This window comes from Podarcis raffonei, chromosome 3 (assembly GCF_027172205.1).
Source record: "Podarcis raffonei isolate rPodRaf1 chromosome 3, rPodRaf1.pri, whole genome shotgun sequence".
NCBI classification, from domain to species: domain Eukaryota; kingdom Metazoa; phylum Chordata; class Lepidosauria; order Squamata; family Lacertidae; genus Podarcis; species Podarcis raffonei.
In genome coordinates this window covers 12,658,657-12,679,561 of record NC_070604.1, presented here as the reverse complement: position 1 = coordinate 12,679,561, position 20,905 = coordinate 12,658,657, and the positions used below count along the sequence as shown (strand labels likewise).

General features: G+C 41.3%; 1 protein-coding gene across 2 annotated transcripts in view; it reads left to right on the top strand.

Moving 5' to 3' along the window:
• The window catches only part of MACROD2 (mono-ADP ribosylhydrolase 2), a 974,476-nt gene that overhangs the window by 899,138 nt on the left and 54,433 nt on the right, over nt 1-20,905 (top strand). For both annotated transcript variants that reach the window (XM_053380605.1, XM_053380604.1), the window contains exons 13-15: nt 17,458-17,535; nt 18,112-18,186; nt 18,887-18,982. In XM_053380605.1, the coding sequence (XP_053236580.1) occupies nt 17,458-17,535; nt 18,112-18,186; nt 18,887-18,982 (249 nt within the window). The remainder of the gene's footprint in view (nt 1-17,457; nt 17,536-18,111; nt 18,187-18,886; nt 18,983-20,905) is intronic.

Below are 20,905 nucleotides of genomic sequence, written 5' to 3'. Positions count from 1 at the left end.
AAACTGCCATCTACTGAAAACTAAGAGTGGCTACTGTGGCGTTTGCCATTCATCCTTTATATTGTTTTCAAGTTTCATTTCTGTATTTGCTTGCTGGTTTATTTCAAAGGTGATCTGTTTGCAAACTTTATTTCAGCATTTCTTCAGGTCAGCATAGAATGACATACAAGATCATTAGACACTGCAGTACTGAGTTGGCTCCTTCATGTGAATGTCTAGTCTTCTACAGCAGACTGTGATAGATTTTCTTTGTAGAATAAAGGAACATTATTTTGCTTCCCATTGACAATCACTGGTTGTTTCAAGTGGCAAAATGCTTTCATGTCATACTTGTAACTTTTGTTTCTTAAAAAAAAAGGCAGTTTTTTATCAGACTGCGGCTGATAAAACCTTCCCTTTTTCCCGTCATGCTAGGAAATTATAGGTCTGTTTCCAACTTCCTTTTTTGACCAAGGTAAAAAGGTAAAGGTAAAGGTACCCCTGCCCGTACGGGCCACTCTTGCCAGACTCTAGGGTTGTGCGCTCATCTCACTCTATAGGCCGGGAGCCAGCGCTGTCCGCAGACACTTCCGGGTCACGTGGCCAGCATGACAAGCTGCATCTGGCGAGCCAGCACAGCACACGGAACGCCGTTTACCTTCCCGCTGGTAAGCGGTCCCTATTTATCTACTTGCACCTGGGGGTGCTTTCAAACTGCTAGGTTGGCAGGCGCTGGGACTGGGCAATGGGAGCGCACCCCGCCGCGGGGATTCGAACCGCCGACCTGGCGATCGGCAAGTCCTAGGCGCTGAGGTTTTACCCACAGCGCCACCCGCGTCCCCTTTTGACCAAGGTAGCTGAGTGCAAAGTGCTTATCAGCTCCAAACACTTATAGAAAATTAACATCAATTTCGATCTGATTTCTAGCTAGGGTTCAAGGTGGAAATTGCACTAGTTGCCCTGTTGGAGAATCTGTAAAAGGTAAAAGAAGAAGAAGTAAAGGACCTCTGGATGGTTAAGTCCAGTTAAAGGTGACTACAGGGTGCGGCGCTCATCTTACTTTCAGGCCAAGGGAGCTGTTTGTCCGCAGACAGCTTTCTGGGTCATGTGGCCAGCATGACTAAGCCGCTTCTGGCAAACCAGAGCAGCGCACGGAAACACCGTTTACCTTCCCGCCTTATTGTGATTTTATGTATTTAAAACCTATTTATCCACTTGCACATTGACGTGCTTTCGAATTGCTAGGTTGGCAGGAGCAGGGACCGAACAACGGAAGTTCACCCCATCGCGGGGATTCGAACCGCCAACCTTCTGATTGGCAAGTCCTAGGCTCTGTGGTTTAACCCACAGCGTCATACCCGTGGCCTAATAATATGCCCACAGAAGCCTTTCCCACAGGGTTCCCACCACTGAAATGAGTATTGAAAGAAGCATTCTATTCTAGCCAATATAATATATTGGGGTGTAGCTTGGCTGTAGGGTGTGTGTACAGATGTACCCACAAAAGTTTTCCAGTTTGCAAATATGTCAATGGGCCCAGAAAGGTTGGCGGCCCCTGTCTGGACTATGGTAGCTTTATGGACCACCTAGATAGGCTTGGCTTGAAGTCAGAAATGCTGTTTTACATTTGTTCCACTCCTACCAGATCAGTAGGTGAAAGGTGATGCCAGCAGCTCTGGACCTTGAGGACTTTCCTAAGAAATTATGCAAATTTCCATCCCTCCACCCATGTTCTTTAACATGTGTGTGAAACCACCGGGCAAACCTACTCATGGATTTTGAACATGGTGCAATAAGTATACTCTATTTCTCCTTTCCTCCAGTAATTGAAACCCAGCACAATCAAAATGGAGATTCTGTTGCTAGGGGGGCATGGCCAACCCAAATTTGGTAGATATGACTGGTCCTGGATGGGGTTGTACTTTCTTGCACGCACCTTGGGAGTGCACCTGAAACTGATATGTTCATGTTCAGGTGTCTAGCCAAGAGGAATGACTAGTGCTTCAGCTGGTGTGCCAGAAAAACAACCAGGCCACTGTAATGTGTGCTCTGATGTTGTATTGACTTAAATATTGAACTATACTTGATTTGAGGTTGTCTGTCTAATAACGATTTCGAAACTTCAGCTAGTTCAGAATGAAGCAGCTCATCTTTTTTTTTCCCCTGGTACTTGCTGTAGAGATCATGTAAGCATCACTTGGCTTCACCGTTTTCCAGTTTATTTCCAGGCTAAATTCAAGGTGCTGGTTTTATCCTTTAAGCCCCAAATGACGAAGATTTCAGGTTTTAAGGAGAACATATTCTCTACCAGAACAATGTTGCTTCAGGTGCCACCATCACAGGAAAAAGAATACTAGGAAACAGAAATAGATATTTTTTAGTAGTTCCAGTATGCTGGAATTGCCTCCCCGGAGAATCTCTACAGGCTCCCTCTTCCCCAGTCATTAAGAGATCTGTAAAGATGTTTTTATTCTACCTGACTTTCTGAGAAAAACGTTTCTTCTTATTTCAATAAGTGATGGACTAGTGGTGCGTGTTTGTAGTTTGTTTTAGGAATTGCTTTATGAAATATTATGATTTTACTGTAAGTCACTCTGCGGGCTCTGTGACTGAAAAGTAACCTATAATTTTTAATATAAATAAGATGAATAACCCTCCAATTGAAAAATGGCCTAAAAACAGAACAATTATGAATGATTCATTTCTATCTTCCACATGCTGTTTTATACTTTATGTTTTCAGAGAATAATGCCTTAATTATATTTTTGCAGCAGAATGGTATCCAATAATTTGGTATCCAAAGGATACAATAAATGGTATCCTTTTTAAAAACAGTATAATTTTCCCACCCCTAACTCCATACAGTTTGTAGAGGAGACTTTCATCCTTTGCTCTTCTGAATGATCCATAGAGCTACTCTTCTATATCAAGTTTTATAATCCACACCCATGGAAATAGACACAATCCATTATATCAGTTCATCACTTGCACCAATGTATATATTGTATATATTAGTACAGACAAATCTAACCCATCATAAAGATGGATTAAAATGAAAGAATGAAAACTGTAAAAATAATCTGAAGTCAGAAATCAAGAATATCTCATAAACTTCCATTTTATACTACTACTACATTTTGTAATACATTTTCCTCAGTTTATGAGGCCCAAGAATACTGCAATCATGCATCAACTTCTGTGTGCACCATTATCTGTAATTTTGGGTGACTGGCTGATTTTTTTCCCTACAGAAATATCCAATTTTTTCACAGGATCTTACTTACAAATCAAGTGCAATGAATCAGTTTTGCTCCTAAGTGCCAACTTTACCACTCTTTTCATTTCTTACTAGCTAAAACAAGGTGTTTCACTCGTGCTGTGTGCAAAACCTGGGTGTGTTACACACTAGAAATAAGAAATAAGTAAATAAAACATACAGGGCCTAGTTGGGGAAGTCAACATAAAGCCACTTTATATTCAGCCCTGCATATCCTCTCTTCATAAGGCTTTGTTAATTTTATGTTTGAGCATTGCTGCCTAGGATGAAAGGGAGTAATCTAATAAAACAGAAACAGAAGTACTATGCTTCTGTTGGTGGTGATAGGTTTGCTCAGTGCTTTTTTTAAAGAAAAAAACATGACGTTGTTGCAGTAAGTGCCACATTTTTAATATGTTTGTGGGGAGAAAGGTTCTGGTACTGTGTACCCTTGAGTACCCCCAGAAAAAAACACTGGGTTTGCTTTTGTTTATGGTGGCAGAGAATGCATTTGGAAAAGCTATACATGAATATTCGTTATAGTTCTGTTCTTGAACTTTCTGGCTGAATTCATGTAGATTTCTAGTATTATCCTACCTTGAAGTTGTCCACCAGTTAAACATTCTTCCCATAACTTTTTACTGACAGCCTTTTAAGATAGGACCTATCATAATTTGTTTTGAGCAATGGAGATCTGATGTGCATAGGTACTAATGGCAAAATAAAATCTAAGGATCCTTCCAGATGGCAGCTTCCCTAGCAAGGAATTATTATTATTATTATTATTATTATTATTATTATTATTATTATTATTATTTTATATTTATTTATGCATACATACATACATACATACCCCACCCATCTGGCTAGGTTTCCCCAGCCACTCTGGGCGGCTCCCAGCAGAATATTAAAAACACGATAAAACATCAAACATTACTTCCGGAGGCGGCGCAAAACCGTGATGGCGGACCTCTTCGAGCTTTGAAGAGGGGCACCGCAGAAAAGGGTTGCTAGCGACGGCGCAGCGGCAACCCATCAAGATAAACCACGGGCAGAGTGAGTCCGTGGCCGTGGGACCCGGCGGGCACCTGGAGCGACCCCGAAATCACGAAAGGAACCCCGTAAGGGGCTCCGGAGTGAAGGAGGGGGAGCGGTGCTGTGGGTTCATCGCTCTTTCTGCGGAGGCGAAGCCGCGCGGCTGTCACGGATGAGCGCTGACCTTTCTTCCAAGAAACATCGGGCTGAAACATCAAACCCGTGAGTAAGGACTTAAGACTTTACAAATTAAATCGGAAAATTTGGCTAAAAACGGGAGACGAGAAAGAGGAAGTCCGTCTTCCGACACTGCTTTCAAGATCAAAGCAGACGGTCTAAAGAGCGGAAAGCGCTGTGAACAGGGAAGCTTTGAAGCTTTAAATCGGGACTTTCGTGCACATTTGAATTTCACTTTTAAAGAATAAATACAGCATAAAATTGACCTGGAGCGGACACCCCAAGGGCAAGGGAAGACTCTAACCCCAAATTCCCGGGTGGCCGGGTAAAGTTGTTTAAACTGCGGAACTGTTGCAAGCTTCCAGATACTTTTGTAACTTTTGAGCTCATCTAGCTGAAGTGGATACAATTGCAGGCACCTTGCTGGAATTTTGTTATATGTTGAAAAGGGCTCTGCAGGACTTTTTTTTTTTTTTTTTAGCGTGCTGGAACTAATTTGCTTTTAAAATTGTTTTTAAAGTTGGAACAAAGAGACTTTAATTGTGGAAAGTTACCTTCTTCTTACTAAAACTTTGGTGGCACTCCCCCTAGAGGACATTGGGAATACAGAGGCCTGGGAAAGTTTTTTTTGTTTACCTTCTCTCAATAGACTGTTTTTAATTCTGGACTTGCCTTTCCCATGGGATTACAACATTTGACCTTGAACGTTGACTGATGAGTGGCACAGGAAAGACAAGAGCAGCCAAAGCTAAGGAAGCTAAGGAGAAAGAGAAAGCAAAAAAGCAAGCACAGCTTTTGCAAACAACTTTAACTCAGGGACGTAGATTATCAGTTCCAGCTGTGCTTGCGACACAAAAAGTAGAAACCGAAAAGCCTGAAAAATCTGAAGAGGAAGATATGGCAGCAGGAGGAGCGGAGGCAGTACTGAAACAAGTTTTGGAACAACTGTCAGCAATAAATCAAAAAATTGATAATCAATCAACAAAAATTGACCAAGCAACATCCTCGATTCAGAAATTGACAGATCAGGTTTCCCAACATACTCAAGCAATTGAAAAATTGCAAGGAGCAACAGAAGAGAATCGTAAACTGGCAGGGGAAGCCGTTCAAATTGCAACATCAGCTAAAAAAGAAGTCGAGGAAGTTAAAGCGGAAGTCAAGCCTCTTCATAAACAGATAGGGGACCAACAAACCTATCTCTCGTTGGTGGAATTGAAAAATCGCGAGACCAACCTTAGACTAAGGGCAGTCCCAGAAATTGAACAAGAAGATTTGAAAGGACTTTTGACAACAGAGTTTACAAAGTTCTGGGACTTAAAAGAAGAAATTGATTTTAAAATTGTATCGGCTTTTCGGTTGGGAAGATTAGTAAGAAAAGATAGATCCAGAGATTGCTTAATAGCTTTGAGATCAAGGGAGGAGAGAGACAAAATACTAGGCCTACACTTCAAAAACTCAATTGTGATACAAGAGAAAAGGGTGGAAATTTATCGAGATATTCCTAAACAGTTATTGGACTTGAGAGCCACCTACTCAGATTTGGCTAAGTTACTGAGACTCAACACAATTCCTTATAGGTGGGAGTTCCCACAAGGGCTATCATTCACTTACAAACAGAAGAAGGTTAAAATAAGATCACCAGAGGACTTACAAAAGTTCCAGCACGACCACGGAGAAGACCTCCAAAAAGAAGCAGCAGCTAATTGGCCTATACCCAACCCAGGTGGAGCAATACCTGCACCTTCGGAACCAGAAGAGAAAGAAGATACACCGCTCTAGGTGTAGCAGAATAGTTCAGGATGTCTCTGCGGCTACTCAGTTGGAATATAAATGGCGGAAATTCCCCGGAGAAAAGAAGGAAGTTATTTTACATATTGAAGAAAGAACAATTGGACATTATTTGCCTACAAGAAACCCATGTGACCAGGCTCCACAGGAAGGTTTTGGTAAATAAAAGATTAGGCCAAGAATTTATTTCGTCCGACAAAGTAAAGAAAAGAGGAGTGGTGATCTATGCTAAGGAGAGCCTGATACCTAAATTTCTATTTAAGGATGAACAAGGAAGAATTTTGGCAATTGAAATTCAAACCCAAGGAGAAAAAATATTGATATTAGGAATTTATGCCCCAAATGACGGGAAATCAGAATTTTTCAAGAAGCTGCATGAGACGTTGCTGGACTATCTGGACTATGCTAACATCATAATGATGGGAGATATGAATGGAGTGGTGTCTACACATATGGATAAGTCTTACAACCAAAACTTAACATCTGATGGCAGACTGCCCAAAACTTTTTTCGAACTGACTGACAATCTGGATTTGATCGACATATGGAGGACAAAGAACCCCCTAGGTAAAGAAGGAACTTTTTTCTCTGAGGCCCACCTGTCTTGGTCAAGGATCGACCAAATCTGGACCTCCAGGGGGCTGGCACCCAAGACTAAAAAGGTGGAAATCTGCCCAAAAACATGCTCCGACCACAACGCCTTGAAAATAGAACTTAGATTAACTCAACCCGGTTCCTTCAGATGGAGAATGAATGACACACTACTAAGAGATCAAGAGATTGTGAAAAAGGCCCAAAAAACATTAAAGGACTATTTTGAGATAAATCTGAATACTACAGTTGAAAAAAGAACGATCTGGGACGCAAGTAAAGCTGTTATGAGAGGGTTTCTGATACAACAGAATTCAATCAAGAAAAAACTCTGGAACGGAAAGAAGGACAAAATATTGGAGAAAATACACCAAGGAGAAAAAAAACTGAGAACCAAACCAAAGTCCAAGGAGGTGCTGAGAGAAATTAAATTCCACCAAGCAGAATATTCAAAATTGATCAATCAGGAGATTGAATGGAAAATAAAACAGATGAAGCAAAGATCTTTTGAATCAGCAAATAAATGTGGAAAGCTGCTAGCTTGGCAGCTGAAAAAAAGACAAAAGCTAAACACGATAACAAATCTAGAGATTGATGGAAGGACCGTACAGAAACCAGAAGAAATTAGGAGGTGCTTCCACAGATACTTCAAAGAACTGTATGCACAGGGGCCTCAGAAAGAATCAGAGATAGATCAATTTTTAAAGATAAATGGACTATCAAAAATAACTCAAGATAAAAGATCAATCTTGAACTCTATAATAACCACACAGGAAATTGAAGGTACCATTCAGAATATGCAACTAGGCAAATCTCCAGGCCCGGATGGACTTACCTCCAAATATTACAAGGTTCTGAAGGACTATTTGATACAACCTTTGTTGGAGGTATGTAACCAGATTATGGATGGGAAGAGGGCACCAGAAACGTGGAAAGAAGCCTTCATCACATTGATACCTAAGTCAGAATCTGAAAAGACTCAGCTTAAAAACTACCGTCCCATCTCACTCCTAAATGTGGATTACAAAATATTTGCAGACATTTTGGCAAATAGACTTAAAAAAGTCTTAAATGAAGTAATTCATAAAGACCAAGCTGGCTTTCTCCCTGGTAGACATTTATATGAGAACACTAGAAACATCATTGACATTTTAGAACTTTTGCAGACTAACAGGAACACAAGGGCGGTATTAATCTTTATTGATGCGGAGAAAGCATTTGACAATATATCTTGGATGTTTATGAAGAAGAACTTGGAGGGGATGGGAGTGGGACGGGGGTTTGAGAATGGATTATATGCAATCTATTCAGAACAAAAAGCTAAATTAATAGTGAACAATGTGGTGACGGAGGAATTTAAAATTGAAAAAGGGACACGACAAGGGTGCCCTCTATCCCCTCTGTTATTTATTTCAGTCCTGGAGGTGCTATTGAATATGATCAGAGAGGACCGGTTGGTACAAGGGATAGAGGTCGGAGTGAAACAATATAAACTGAAAGCTTTTGCAGATGACCTAGTTTTGACACTGCAGGAGCCAGAATCCAGTACAAAAAGAGTTCTCGAACTTATATCTGAATTTGGTCGGGTGGCGGGATTTAGGTTGAATAAACAAAAAACTAAGGTTCTGACCAAAAATTTAACAATTACAGAAACAGAGGGGTTTCAGAGAGAAACAGAACTGAATGTGGTTAAAAAAGTGAAATACCTTGGGATCTATTTGTCCTCCAAGAATTTGAATTTATTTAAGGATAATTATGAGAAATGTTGGTTGGAAGTTAAAAAGGATTTAGAAATTTGGTCAAGATTGAAACTTTCCTTGTTGGGAAGAATTGCAGCTATAAAAATGAATGTGTTGCCGAAAATGTTATTTTTGTTTCAAACCTTACAGATCGTGGACAGAGTGGATTGCTTTGGAAAATGGCAGAAGGATATATCTAGATTTATCTGGCAGGGCAAAAAGCCCCGAATAAAGTTTAAAATATTAACAGATTCGAAAGAAAGAGGGGGGTTTGCCCTGCCGGACTTGAGGTTGTATTATGAAGCTGCAGCCTTCTGCTGGCTGAAAGATTGGTTTTTGTTGGAAAACACCGATGTCCTAGATCTGGAAGGTTTTAATAATGCTTTTGGATGGCACGCATACCTATGGTACGACAAGGTTAAAGCACATAAATTGTTTAAAAGCCACATTGTCAGAAAAGCAATTTTTGCAGTCTGGATGAAATATAAAGACTTACTAGAGAGTAAAATTCCGAGGTGGCTATCACCAGTGGAGGCCAAGGCCCGAAAAAGACCCAATATGGAGGCCTATTGGCCGAAATATTGGGAATTGACTGAAAAAATTGGAGACAATTGGAAGTTGCAGAGCCAGGACAAACTAAAAAATAAGGTGCGAGATTGGCTACATTATGCTCAAATTCAAGAGGTTTTCAAAATGGACAAAAAAGTTGGTTTCCAGGTGGAAAAGTCGAAACTAGAGACAGAATTGTTAGAACCAAAGACAAAGCTGCTATCTAGAATGTATAACTTGCTGCTTATGTGGAATTTACAGGATGAGACAGTTAAATCTGCCATGATTAAATGGGCACAGGATGTTGGACACAACATTATGTTTGAAGACTGGGAAAGGTTATGGAACACCGGAATGAAATTCACGGCCAGTACGGCCTTGAAGGAAAACATTATGAAAATGATATACCGGTGGTACATGACCCCAGTCAAGTTAGCTAAGATACATCACCTGTCTGACAATAAATGTTGGAAGTGTAAGGAAGCAGAGGGGACTTTCTTTCACCTCTGGTGGACATGCCCAAAGGTTAAGGCTTTCTGGGAAATGATTTACAATGAGTTGAAAAAGGTATTTAGGTATACCTTTCCCAAGAAACCAGAGGCCTTCCTGTTGGGCATGGTAGACCAGAAAGTGTTAAAGAAGGACAGAACTTTGTTTATGTATGCTAGTACAGCAGCAAGAATACTCATCGCAAAGAACTGGAAGACACAAGATTTACCCACGCTGGAGGAATGGCAGATGCAGTTGATGGACTACATGGAGATAGCTGAACTGACCGGCAGAATCCGAGATTTGGATGTAGAAACAATTGAGGTGGACTGGAAAAAGTTTAAAGACTACTTGCAAAAGTATTACAAACTGTATGAATCTTAAGACGGTGCAGGATTTGGAAATGATACGCTTTAGCAATTATGATTAAGTAAATAGTAAACTAAGCGATAAAAGAGAAAAGGAGATAATATGAAATTGAACATGTTACGTTTATTTTAAAGGTATACATAATACATTGAATATAGATACATAACATGTAAAAGTTACAATAAGGTACGACATAAGGTAACAAATTGCTGACATTGTTAATATAAAGAACGCAGAATCGGAAGGGGTGGGGAAGTCCAAGTTGGGATTTTTGTTAAAAAAAAAAAAAAATGGTTTCTTGTAAACTCCTTATTTGTTTGTAATGTATAAAATTTGGAAAGAAACGTAATAAAAAATATTATAAAAAAAAAAAAAAAAAAGATAAAACATCAAACATTAAAAACTTCCCTAAACAGGGCTGCCTTCAGGTGTCTTCTAAAAGTCAGATAGTTGTTTATTTCCTTGACATCTGATGGGAGGGTGTTCCACAAGGCGGGTCCCACCACCAAGAAGGCCCTCTGCCTGGTTCCCTGTAACCTCAGTTCCCGCAGTGAGGGAAGGAATAGTTCCTTACTCTTGAAGAACAAATGGCAGAGCATTCCCATAAAATCTGTCAGGCAGGGGCTGCCCATCTTGTTTCCCCACCCAAGGCGAAACATGAAAATGCCACCCTGCGTCCGTACCCCACCTGCTCCCTTGCCAAAGCCTCACTTGTCAGGGTTGTGCAGTGGAAAATTTCAGTGATATCTTACAAGATTTCAAAGGGCTCTTGTGAGATCTCGCCGGATCCCGCTTGTCTAGTGGGTATGGTGGAAGTGCTCACGTTGGCACCCTTGGTTTCTGCAGCTTCAGTCCGCCTTGTGGAAAGGGCAGCCTGGCTGGCTGGCATTAAATAGAGAAGGAAGAAAGGAGGGGCCTAGGTTGTTGGCACTGCCCTCTTCCCAACCATTCAAGAGATGGATGCAAAAATATGTCTGTTCTACTGAGAAATGTTCTCATCTCCTCATGCTCCTTAAGGATCTTTGCTGCATATTTTGGTATGAGGCAATGTGAGACTTAGGGGAGCCACTTGGCCAGGAAGACTGCTAGGAGCCTTGAGACAGTCTTTTTCTGTCTAACCTATTCCCAGAGGGTTCTTTTAAGCCTTATCGGTGTGGGGAAGAGAACCACATCTACTACCCTAGACCTTAGGGGAAAGGAGGGAAAGATGCCCCACAATTGGCTCACACGTTTGTCCTTTTGGAAAGGTTTTTGAGCAAATACAGTGGCCGCTCGGGTTGCGAATGTGTTCTGTGTGGGAAGCATGTTCGCAACCCACAGCGTCCGCAACCCGCAGTGCAGCATCTGCTCACGCACGGGTCATGATTCAGCACTTTTGCAGATGCGCAAAGCGCTATTTAGCGCTTCTGCACATGCGCAAGCGCAGAAACCTAGAAGTAACCCGTTCCAGTACTTCCGGGTTCTGCGCAGTGCGCAACCCGAAATCGCGCAACCCAAAGCATCTGTAACCTGAGGTATGACTGTATTTATTTATCACAACTGCCTAACCCCCTCCTTTCAGGACAGAAAACCTACCAATTATCTTTAACACTGTTAAAACCAAGTTTACAACAGATTAACCTCCTCCTCCTCCTTCCAGGAGCAGGGGATACTATAAATATAAAAGAGCTGTGGTGCAATTCTAGGGCATGGGGAGGCAAACTAAGGCCAGGGGGCCGGATCCAGCCCAATCGCCTTCTAAATCTGGCCTGTGGATGGTCCGGGAATCAGTGTGTTTTTACATGAGTAGAATGTGTCCTTTTATTTAAAATGCATCTCTGGGTTATTTGTGGGGCATAGGAATTCATTCATCCCCCTCCCCCCCCAAAAAAAATATAGTCCAGCCGCCCACAAGGTTTGAGGGACAGTGGACCAGCCCCCTGCTGAAAAAGTTTGCTGACCCCTGTTCTAGGGGCAGAGTTGTTGCAAGCTGGATGCTCATGATGAACGAATGCATTTTTCAAGAGCCAGGATAGAGCACCATGCCATCATCACTTCCCAGATAACTTTGGTTCTCTGTGGCATAGCAATACAAAGAAATAATTTCCTTTAGAAATAGCATCTACACTATAGGTTTGCTGACAGGAGTGAGACCTTGTCAACAATACTTTTTATTAATGCTTTTCTTGTATTCTGCTTTGAGGGGTTTATTTTGCAATCAAGCAGTGTGTAAATTTTATGAAATGTATGTATGTATGTATGTATTTTATAGATAACAGCCACTGGGTATATTACATCTTCTGCTACTGTTTTTGGCCTGCTGGAATAGGGCTGAAGACCTTACCTCACATCAGCTATAAGAGGCCCTTTCCATGATATATATTGAAGCTAATCTTTTTTACACTTGTCATACATTTTCCATTAACTGGATTTTCTTTATGAATGTGGGTTTACTAGCTTCCTTTATTTTATTCCTGTTAATCTTAAAAGTAAATCTATCCTTGGGCCCTTAGGCTTGAATATTTGATTTAATATTTGCATTTGAGGAGGAGGAGAGTCTTCAATATAGTCTTGACCTTAACAATTTTGAAAGTCAAAATCTGCATAGCAATGTAATAGCACTCTTGGAAGCTTAAATAACATTGCCTTGGCTCTCCAAAGTTTCTTTCAGACACAGTATATATGTAAAATAAAATTGAGAATCTTCTATTGTAGCTTAGAATGCTATTATATTACACTTATTTATAACGTTTAGTGTAATTATCTCAGGACTAGTAGCCCTTACAAAGAATTACCCCATGTTAGCGATTTGCAATGCATCACACACATACCAGGAAAAAAAATTAAACTAATTCTCTCACTAATGTGTATAAGTATGAAGTAAACTAAAAGGGGGGAAAAGAATATGGTCATTAGGAAGAGTAAGGGTATTGTTTATTTATTATTTTTTAAACTGCATTTATATAGCCGCCCCATAAAAGGAATTTTATGAGATGCTTGCATAAAACACATAAATCACTGAAAGGGTCAGTCTGTAAATTGTACATTATTTAAAAGAAAGGTTTTCATCTGGCACCTACAAGACCATAAAGCAGGCAAAGGCAAACGCTGCCCTCCAGATGTTTTGTGACGACAACTTCCATCATCCCTAGCTAACAGGAACAGTGGTCAGGGATGATGGGAATTGTAATCCCAAAACAACTGGAAGGCCGAGTTTGCCTATGCCTGCCATAAAGGTTGTGATGGTTGAACATATCTGCTAGTACTAGTTTGTAAGCAGAAGGTCAGGATGGCTGAAAAAGAACAGAATCCAGGTGCTGCAATGGCAAAGGCAAAGTCCAGACCTCAACCCAAGTGAAATGCTGTGCATTTCAGAGAGCTGTGCATAAACAGATGCCAGCAAACCTCAATGAACTGAAGCAACATTAAAAAATTAAGAAATTGTCCAGTAGCACCTTAGAGACCAACTAAGTTTGTTCTTGGTATAAGCTTTCGTGTGCATGCACACTGCACATGAAGGTTTATACCAAGAACAAACTTAGTTGGTCTCTAAGGTGCTACTGGACATTTTTTATATTTTTTTCTATACAGTGGTACCTTGGGTTACAGACGCTTCAGGTTACATACGCTTCAGGTTACAGACTCCGCTAACCCAGAAATAGTACCTCGGGTTAAGAACTTTGCTTCAGCATGAGAACAGAAATTGTGCGGCAGTGGCGTGGTGGCAGCAGGAAGTCCCATTAGCTAAAGTGGTGCTTCAGGTTAAGAACAGTTTCAGGTTAAGAACGGACCTCTGGAATGAATTAAGTTCTTAACCCAAGGTAAAGGTAAAGGTACCCCTGACCATTAGGTCCAGTCGTGACTGACTCTGGGGTTGAGGCGCTCATCTTTTGACCTAAAGTGGTGCTTCAGGTTAAGAACAGTTTCAGGTTAAGAACAGACCTCCGGGACGAATTAAGTTCTTAATCGAGGTACCACTGTATTTCGACTGTATCAGTCCAGCACGGCTACCTAACTGAATCTGAAGCAACATTGTAAAGAAGAATGGGCCAACATTCATCCACAACAATGTGGGAGACATATAAAGTCCCACAGAAAACAACTACTTCAAGTTATTGCTGCTATAGGTGATTCTACAAGCTATTGAATCATAAGGTGCTCTTAGTTCTTCACACTTGGATTTTCCATTTTGGCCTTATTTCTGTTAAATACACCATGAGACGGTGTACAGTAATTTGTCATATGTTGTTGTTCATCTGAGGCTGTATATCCCTAATTTGAAGACCTGCTAAGGAACAGATGATTGTTATCATGTCTTCCTATGTAAAACCACAAAATTCCAAGAGGGTGCACTTTCTTTTTCCCATGAATGTAGCTCAGTTCTGTGTAGATAGCAGCAAACAAGGCTTGCATTCTGGAATTGCAGAGATAAATGTAGTCTGCCTTCCCTAATTCAGGAGTAGCAAAGTTCTGTGAAAAGGGTATTCTCACAACCCTTCTTTCTGCCAATAGGTAGGGTTTAGTTGGCTCTGTTCATGAGTGTTAACTGCTTTATGTGCAATATCTCAAGCTGCTTGTTGGCTATAGTCCAGTTTTTCTAGTTATGGGGGTAATTTGCAACATATGACTCCTGCATCTCAGTATTTCGCCTGTTGTGGACTTAAGATCATGATTGAATGGAATCTAGTCACTGATACGTACTTACAATGAGCAATAGCACACAAAAGGTAAAGGTAAAGGGACCCCTGACCATTAGGGTCCAGTCGTGGCCAACTCTGGGGTTGCGGCGCTAATCTTGCTTTATTGGCCAAGGGAGCTGATGTACAGCTTCTGAGTCATGTGGCCAGCATGACTAAGCCGCTTCCGGCAAACCAGAGCAGCGCACGGAAACGCCGTTTACCTTCCCGCTGGAGCGGTACCTATTTATCTACTTGCACTTTGACGTGCTTTCGAACTGCTAGGTTGGCAGGAGCTGGGACCGAGCAATGGGAGCTCATCCTGTCGCAGGGATTCGAACCACCGACTTTCTGATCGGCAAGTCCTAGGCTCTGTGGTTTAATCCACAGCGCCACCTGCGTCCCAATAGCACATAGTATGATCTAATTAATGTTGATAGGTCAGAATATTGATCTAGTCCAGTATTGTCTACTCAGACTAGCTGCATCTGGACAGAGTGAGGTCTTCATAATCACCTGCTTCTCTCTGAGAGAGAGAGAATGCATGGGATTTTATGCATTGGAAGCATTTGCTCTGCCACAGTTACCCTGCTGTCTTGAGTTCTAATTGTGACTGATTACAAGTGATGGACCATCTAATGAACATTGTTCAGTTCTAAGCTGTCCAAAATGGGAAAGTGTCGGTTGCTGGAAATAATTCACATACTATACCGCAAAACACAGCTTTTCACATGAGGATGTGAAAGCTGAATATTTTTCCGCCGGAATTCAGGCAGGTTGCTGACATTTTAGAATCTGAAGAAGAATGTTTGCACTCTAAATATTACTACGAAATCCATAGCTGTGATCCATAGTGCTACTTGACATGCACTCTCTGTGCGTTTTAACATTTCTCCTTTGAAGAGCAAACCCACGTCTTAGCACAAACTGCTTTAGACGTTCTTCATCATTTCAAGACGAAGCTTGCCATGAGACACAGAGAGTGAGACAAGCAAGCCTTCATGTAAAACTAGTTGCGTGGGATTTTTTTATCCAGGTCCTATATGTATCTCAGGACGCGGGTGGCGCTGTGGGTTAAAGCCTCAGCGCCTAGGGCTTGCCGATCGAAAGGTCGGCGGTTCGAATCCCTGCGGCGGGGTGCGCTCCCGTTGCTCGGTCCCAGCGCCTGCCAACCTAGCAGTTCGAAAGCACCCCCGGGTGCAAGTAGATAAATAGGGACCGCTTACTGGCGGGAAGGTAAACGGCGTTTCCGTGTGCTGCGCTGGCTCACCAGATGCAGCTTGTCACGCTGGCCACATGACCCGGAAGTGTCTGCGGACAGCGCTGGCCCCCCGGCCTATAGAGTGAGATGGGCGCACAACCCTAGAGTCTGGCAAGACTGGCCCGTACGGGCAGGGGTACCTTTACCTTTATATGTATCTCAGCCGGACCCCATAGTCTCCTTTGACTGGACTTAACCATCCAGGGGTCCTTTTACCTTTTTACCTTTTGTGTATGTATGCAATGTATTTATATCAAAAGATATAGAGGTAGTTTCTACACACAATAATTTTATCAACACTAAATTAAAACAACATAGAACATGGATCATATTAAAAGGTTGCATCTGCCACTCAGTAGTTGAACTGGTGCTTTGAATTGGTGCAGCTTTCTATCAATAGGTTTGGGATCAAGGCGGAAATAAATGTCTATTCTAGCTGCCAAAATTATTTTCAACTTTTTCATTAATGTCTAATTCATGAATTGATTACATATTGGTAAAACATTATCTTATCAGCTAAAGTTTATGGTGCGTCCGATTCATTTTCTTTTCTTTTGTCCTTTCCTTTGATTTTGCTTGCTTCAGTACTCTGGAGTTATTTTCTCGGCAGGCAACTTTCTGCAGTACACCTGCTCGCTGCTTTTAGCAAACTGTTGTCTGGCTTGTTTAGACTGCCTGGACAGCCTTTCGGCTTTCCCCCCCTGCTTCCGTGATTTAATTCTGAAATCTCTCTTTCCCTCTCTCTATTATTTTGATAGTATTAGCAGAAACCATTTAGAATTCTGAATAAGATTAATAAAACGCAGTGGATTAGTTTGAGGAGCTTTAACATAGATAATTTGAAAAATGTGTATACATAACAGTTCTACTTCAAAAGTTGACTTTGTAAACTTATTGCAAAGAAGCTGTGTAGGTAATTAAATATTTGCCTTGGGGAATTATTTGCAGTTAATTAAAATCACAAACTTTCAATGCATACCTGCTTTACAGATTATTAAATTTGGATCAGATGTTAACTACCCAGGTTTCTCACATATCCCGCATTGATCGTTTTTGGCAGGTTTAGGACGCTGATTCTTTGGCCCGCTGCCCACCACTGGATAAAATTTCATAAACCACAAGTTTATGAAAGTGACGTTTCTGAGTTTGATATACCTGCAGACCTGCACTGCCCAGTTTATTTGCACTGGAAGCAGCTGATTGATCGGCACACTGCTCAGATGTTGTCAGCAGCAGCTAACTGGAGGAGATTGGCATGATGGGATTGCTGAGATCCCATCATGCACTTCTTCCCCCTGCGATCCGATAAGTGCTGGAAATATCTAAAAAGACTGCAAAACCAACCAACCAACTTGCACACTCCAAATTTGTTCCTATCACCAATTCACTGGGCAGTAAGGAGGTGCAACAGGATATTAATGCACCAGGAGAGTTAGACATCCTCATGTGCTCAGTGTGTGAACTTGTGTGGGGAGGAGGCTGTGTTGACCTTTGGATTCATCAGAAGCTCAGTTTAAAACTTGTTCAACAGAGAACCCACTTCAGTTTTATTTATTTTATTTTTATTAGAATCCTCCCAAGATGCCAAAGCTACACAAGAACATAACCCAATGCCTCATGCAGTCTGTGAACAAGATCAAGCTGACGGTATGCTTTCGATCAAAATATTCCCCAGAATCCTAGTAATTGATCAGATGGGACCATAGAAGTTTTCATAGCTATAAAAGTCAAGTTTTCCCTCACATGGTTATTGATGCCTCGGGGAAACATCCATAAACTTCAATGAATAGCTGCTGCAACCATTCAATTTGAGTAGCATAATCTCTAATGTAAGCAAAAAAGAAACAGACCTTCCAGTTAAATTGTTCTAACAATATTGATCCAAGGTCATAACGTAACCTCATTGAGTCTTGAGAAGATAATGACTGTAGTTTTCTTTATTTTTTAATAATGCAAGTGTCATTTATTCATTACTGCTTAATAGAATGAATTCTTTACTGGAGAATTTTAGATTATTTTTTTTGATAGCTGATTGGAACTTGGCATCATTCAATATGATCATTATTCTCAACCACAGAAATTCTGAATTTCACTTAGATATGTTCTGATAAGTGGTATGCTTTTCCACTTCTTCTCTGTTTTTATGATTAGTTTTGATTATAAATTGTATGCGCACTTAAGTATCATATTGGTATAATCTTCCAATCTTTATGATGTCAACAGGACACCAAGAGGAATCCACAGAGGTTGAAATGAACACTCAGACAGATTCTCAAGTCTCCTACATGGAAGCAGAAGGTACTTTCTGTAATTTAAGAATGTGAGGAAGACAGGAAAAAACATTCCAAAATGATAAAGGCTACATTTTTAAAAACATTTTAACAAATTTATTGTACATTTTTGCAACAAAAAACCTGTTTCTTCAGTTGTCTGGTACCGAATGAGAACAGGAAATAATTAATATCCTGATGACATCTAAGTGAGAGGCTTGAAAGCTGATGTATTCTTCTTGCTAAACCTATGAATGTTGTTACAGCTTTGTGCTAGATGATTTGGCCCTTACTCTGCCATTTCTTTATTCTCACATATCATGTTATATGCTAGTTACCTTGAAATTAAATATTTTTCTCCTGGAATATTTCTCAGCCTAACTAAACAATGATCTTGAAGAATTTGCATTAAAAACTCAAGTCATCAGTTTCAATGTGACTTACTTTCACAGTTTATGTTCAATATGTTAGCTTTATTTCACTGAGGGTTCTCTTGAATTCATTAGACTGACAATGTCCATTGAAAAACTGCTGCCTAAGTTAAACGAGAACTACATGGTGGGTATATATATCATTTTCGATAATAATATTTTATTATTTATACCCTGTCCATCTGGCTGGGTTTCCCCAGCCACTCTGGGCGGCTTCCAACAGAATATAAAATGACTTGACTAGTAGTCTCTTTGCATTTATTATGGTCTGTATTCTCTGTGTTTCGTTCTGTTCAGAGACTTTGATAACCCAGGAGGAGACCATACAAGAAGAGAAACCACAGGCGCCCGAGGTAGATAGAACTAATCAAGAAAACAAAGGGGAAGAAAAAGGTAAGCTGGTAAATTCTACTAAGACAAGTGAGACCCTACAGGAAAATGTTGCTGTGTTGAGTGCTTCTCCATTTCATCAGCCCTCCCCTTGGTTTCCTTCCACCTTCCAAGTCAGAATTCTGTGCTCATTGGACATGCACAGTCCTCATTGGGCTGCTTTACGTTTTCTCTCTCTCCATTGGCGAAGTGTCAGTTTCTCCATGGCTTTCTATGGCAGCTCTCTCTTCTGTCCCTGGGGACACTGAGAAATGCCCCCCTCCCATTTAGTTGACAATTCCCTCCACCCCACCCCCAAATCCTTAAACGTTATATGCTATGGCGTTATGGGGTTGTTTTGGTGTCTCTTTCCCCCCTCCACTATTTTAGTATTTCAGTGTAAAGGTAAAGGGACTCATGACCATTAGGTCCAGTCGTGGCCGACTCTGGGGTTGTGGTGCTCATCTCGCTTTATTGGCCGAGGGAGCTGGCGTACAGCTTCTGGGTCATGTGGCCAGCATGACTAAGCTGTTTCTGGCGAACCAGAGCAGCACACGGAAACACCGTTTACCTTCCCGCCAGAGCGGTACCTATTTATCTACTTGCACTTTGACGTGCTTTCAAACTGCTAGGTTGGCAGGAGCTGGGATTGAGCAACAGGAGCTCACCCCGTCGCGGGGATTCGAACCGCCGACCTTCTGATCGGCATGTCCTAGGCTCTGTGGTTTAACCTACAGCGCCACCCGCGTCCCACATGATCAATCCTAAATCTAGTAGTGTGCTGTTTTGTGTGTCTTGGTTTTGGGGTTTTGAATACTTGATACAAATTCTACGTCTCCATGCTCCCTTGAAAACTAGGTTGATAAATATGCCTCCCCCCCCCAACTTTGTGTCTTCTTTTGACTTTGAGGGGTGTGGCAAAAACACAAAACCCAGCTAGGATGATTTAGAAAAGGAAATTTCCCAGGTGGCATCAAAATGCCGTAGGCAGACATTTGGCTTGGATCCATATTTTGTTCTGATTAGAATTATAGGTTATTCTTTTATAAGTGTCGGAGGACTGTTTATAGAGGCCTCTTTTTGCTAATGTGACCCTAGTGACCAAGTCTGCAGTGCCATCAACACCTGCACCAGTCCTGGCACCTTCTTGCAGAGATGACTGCAGCGTGACAATAGAAAGGCCCCACAATTCCTAGAAGGGTATTTGATGGTGGGGTCCAGGTTAATAAGTTCCTCCTGGTCAGATCAGTCCATAGCTAGGCCACTCTTGGGGGGGGGGATACACTCTAAAAACACGCTTGCTGAGTGGCTGTGGCAATGGACATCTTGTCTTGGGGAGGGGACATGTTGTTACAGTCGAGCTAAAAGTGCTGTGGAAAATCAGGTTGTAAAAGGTAAAAAGCAAACACTGTTTTCAAATTTCATGCACCAAGACTCCCAGAAATGGCCGTGTTGGTCTGAGGTTCGGTTTGCACTGTGTGAAACTTAACATAAAGTTCAATTTTCACATTTAGCATGTGGCTTCATTGTGCCCAGCTACCCATTTGCCAGAGTCGTCTCTGGCATCATAATAGCATTCTCTGATCATGAAGGGCTAATAACAATGAGGCCTTCCTTTGTGAGATGCAGAGATCAGATGTTTTGAAATTAAAACCTAGTTATGGTCTTTGTGGAAAATCCAGGTCAATGATAACTACATCTTCCTAATTATGACCTTTTTTTGTCGGCTCCATTGACACTGATTTAATTGCAAACCTGTTTGTAATATTGACACTTTTTCTGTGGCGGAAGCTCGGGTTAATAGCACTTGCTTTTTCCTTTGCTCATATCCAGCTTCGTGGCATTTTCTTTTAATTTTTTTGCATTGCAAATCCAAGTTGAGACTAATCACACCCTCTTTATTGTGCACAATGCTAATGGCCTCAGCGCTGTGTTTCATTACTGTCA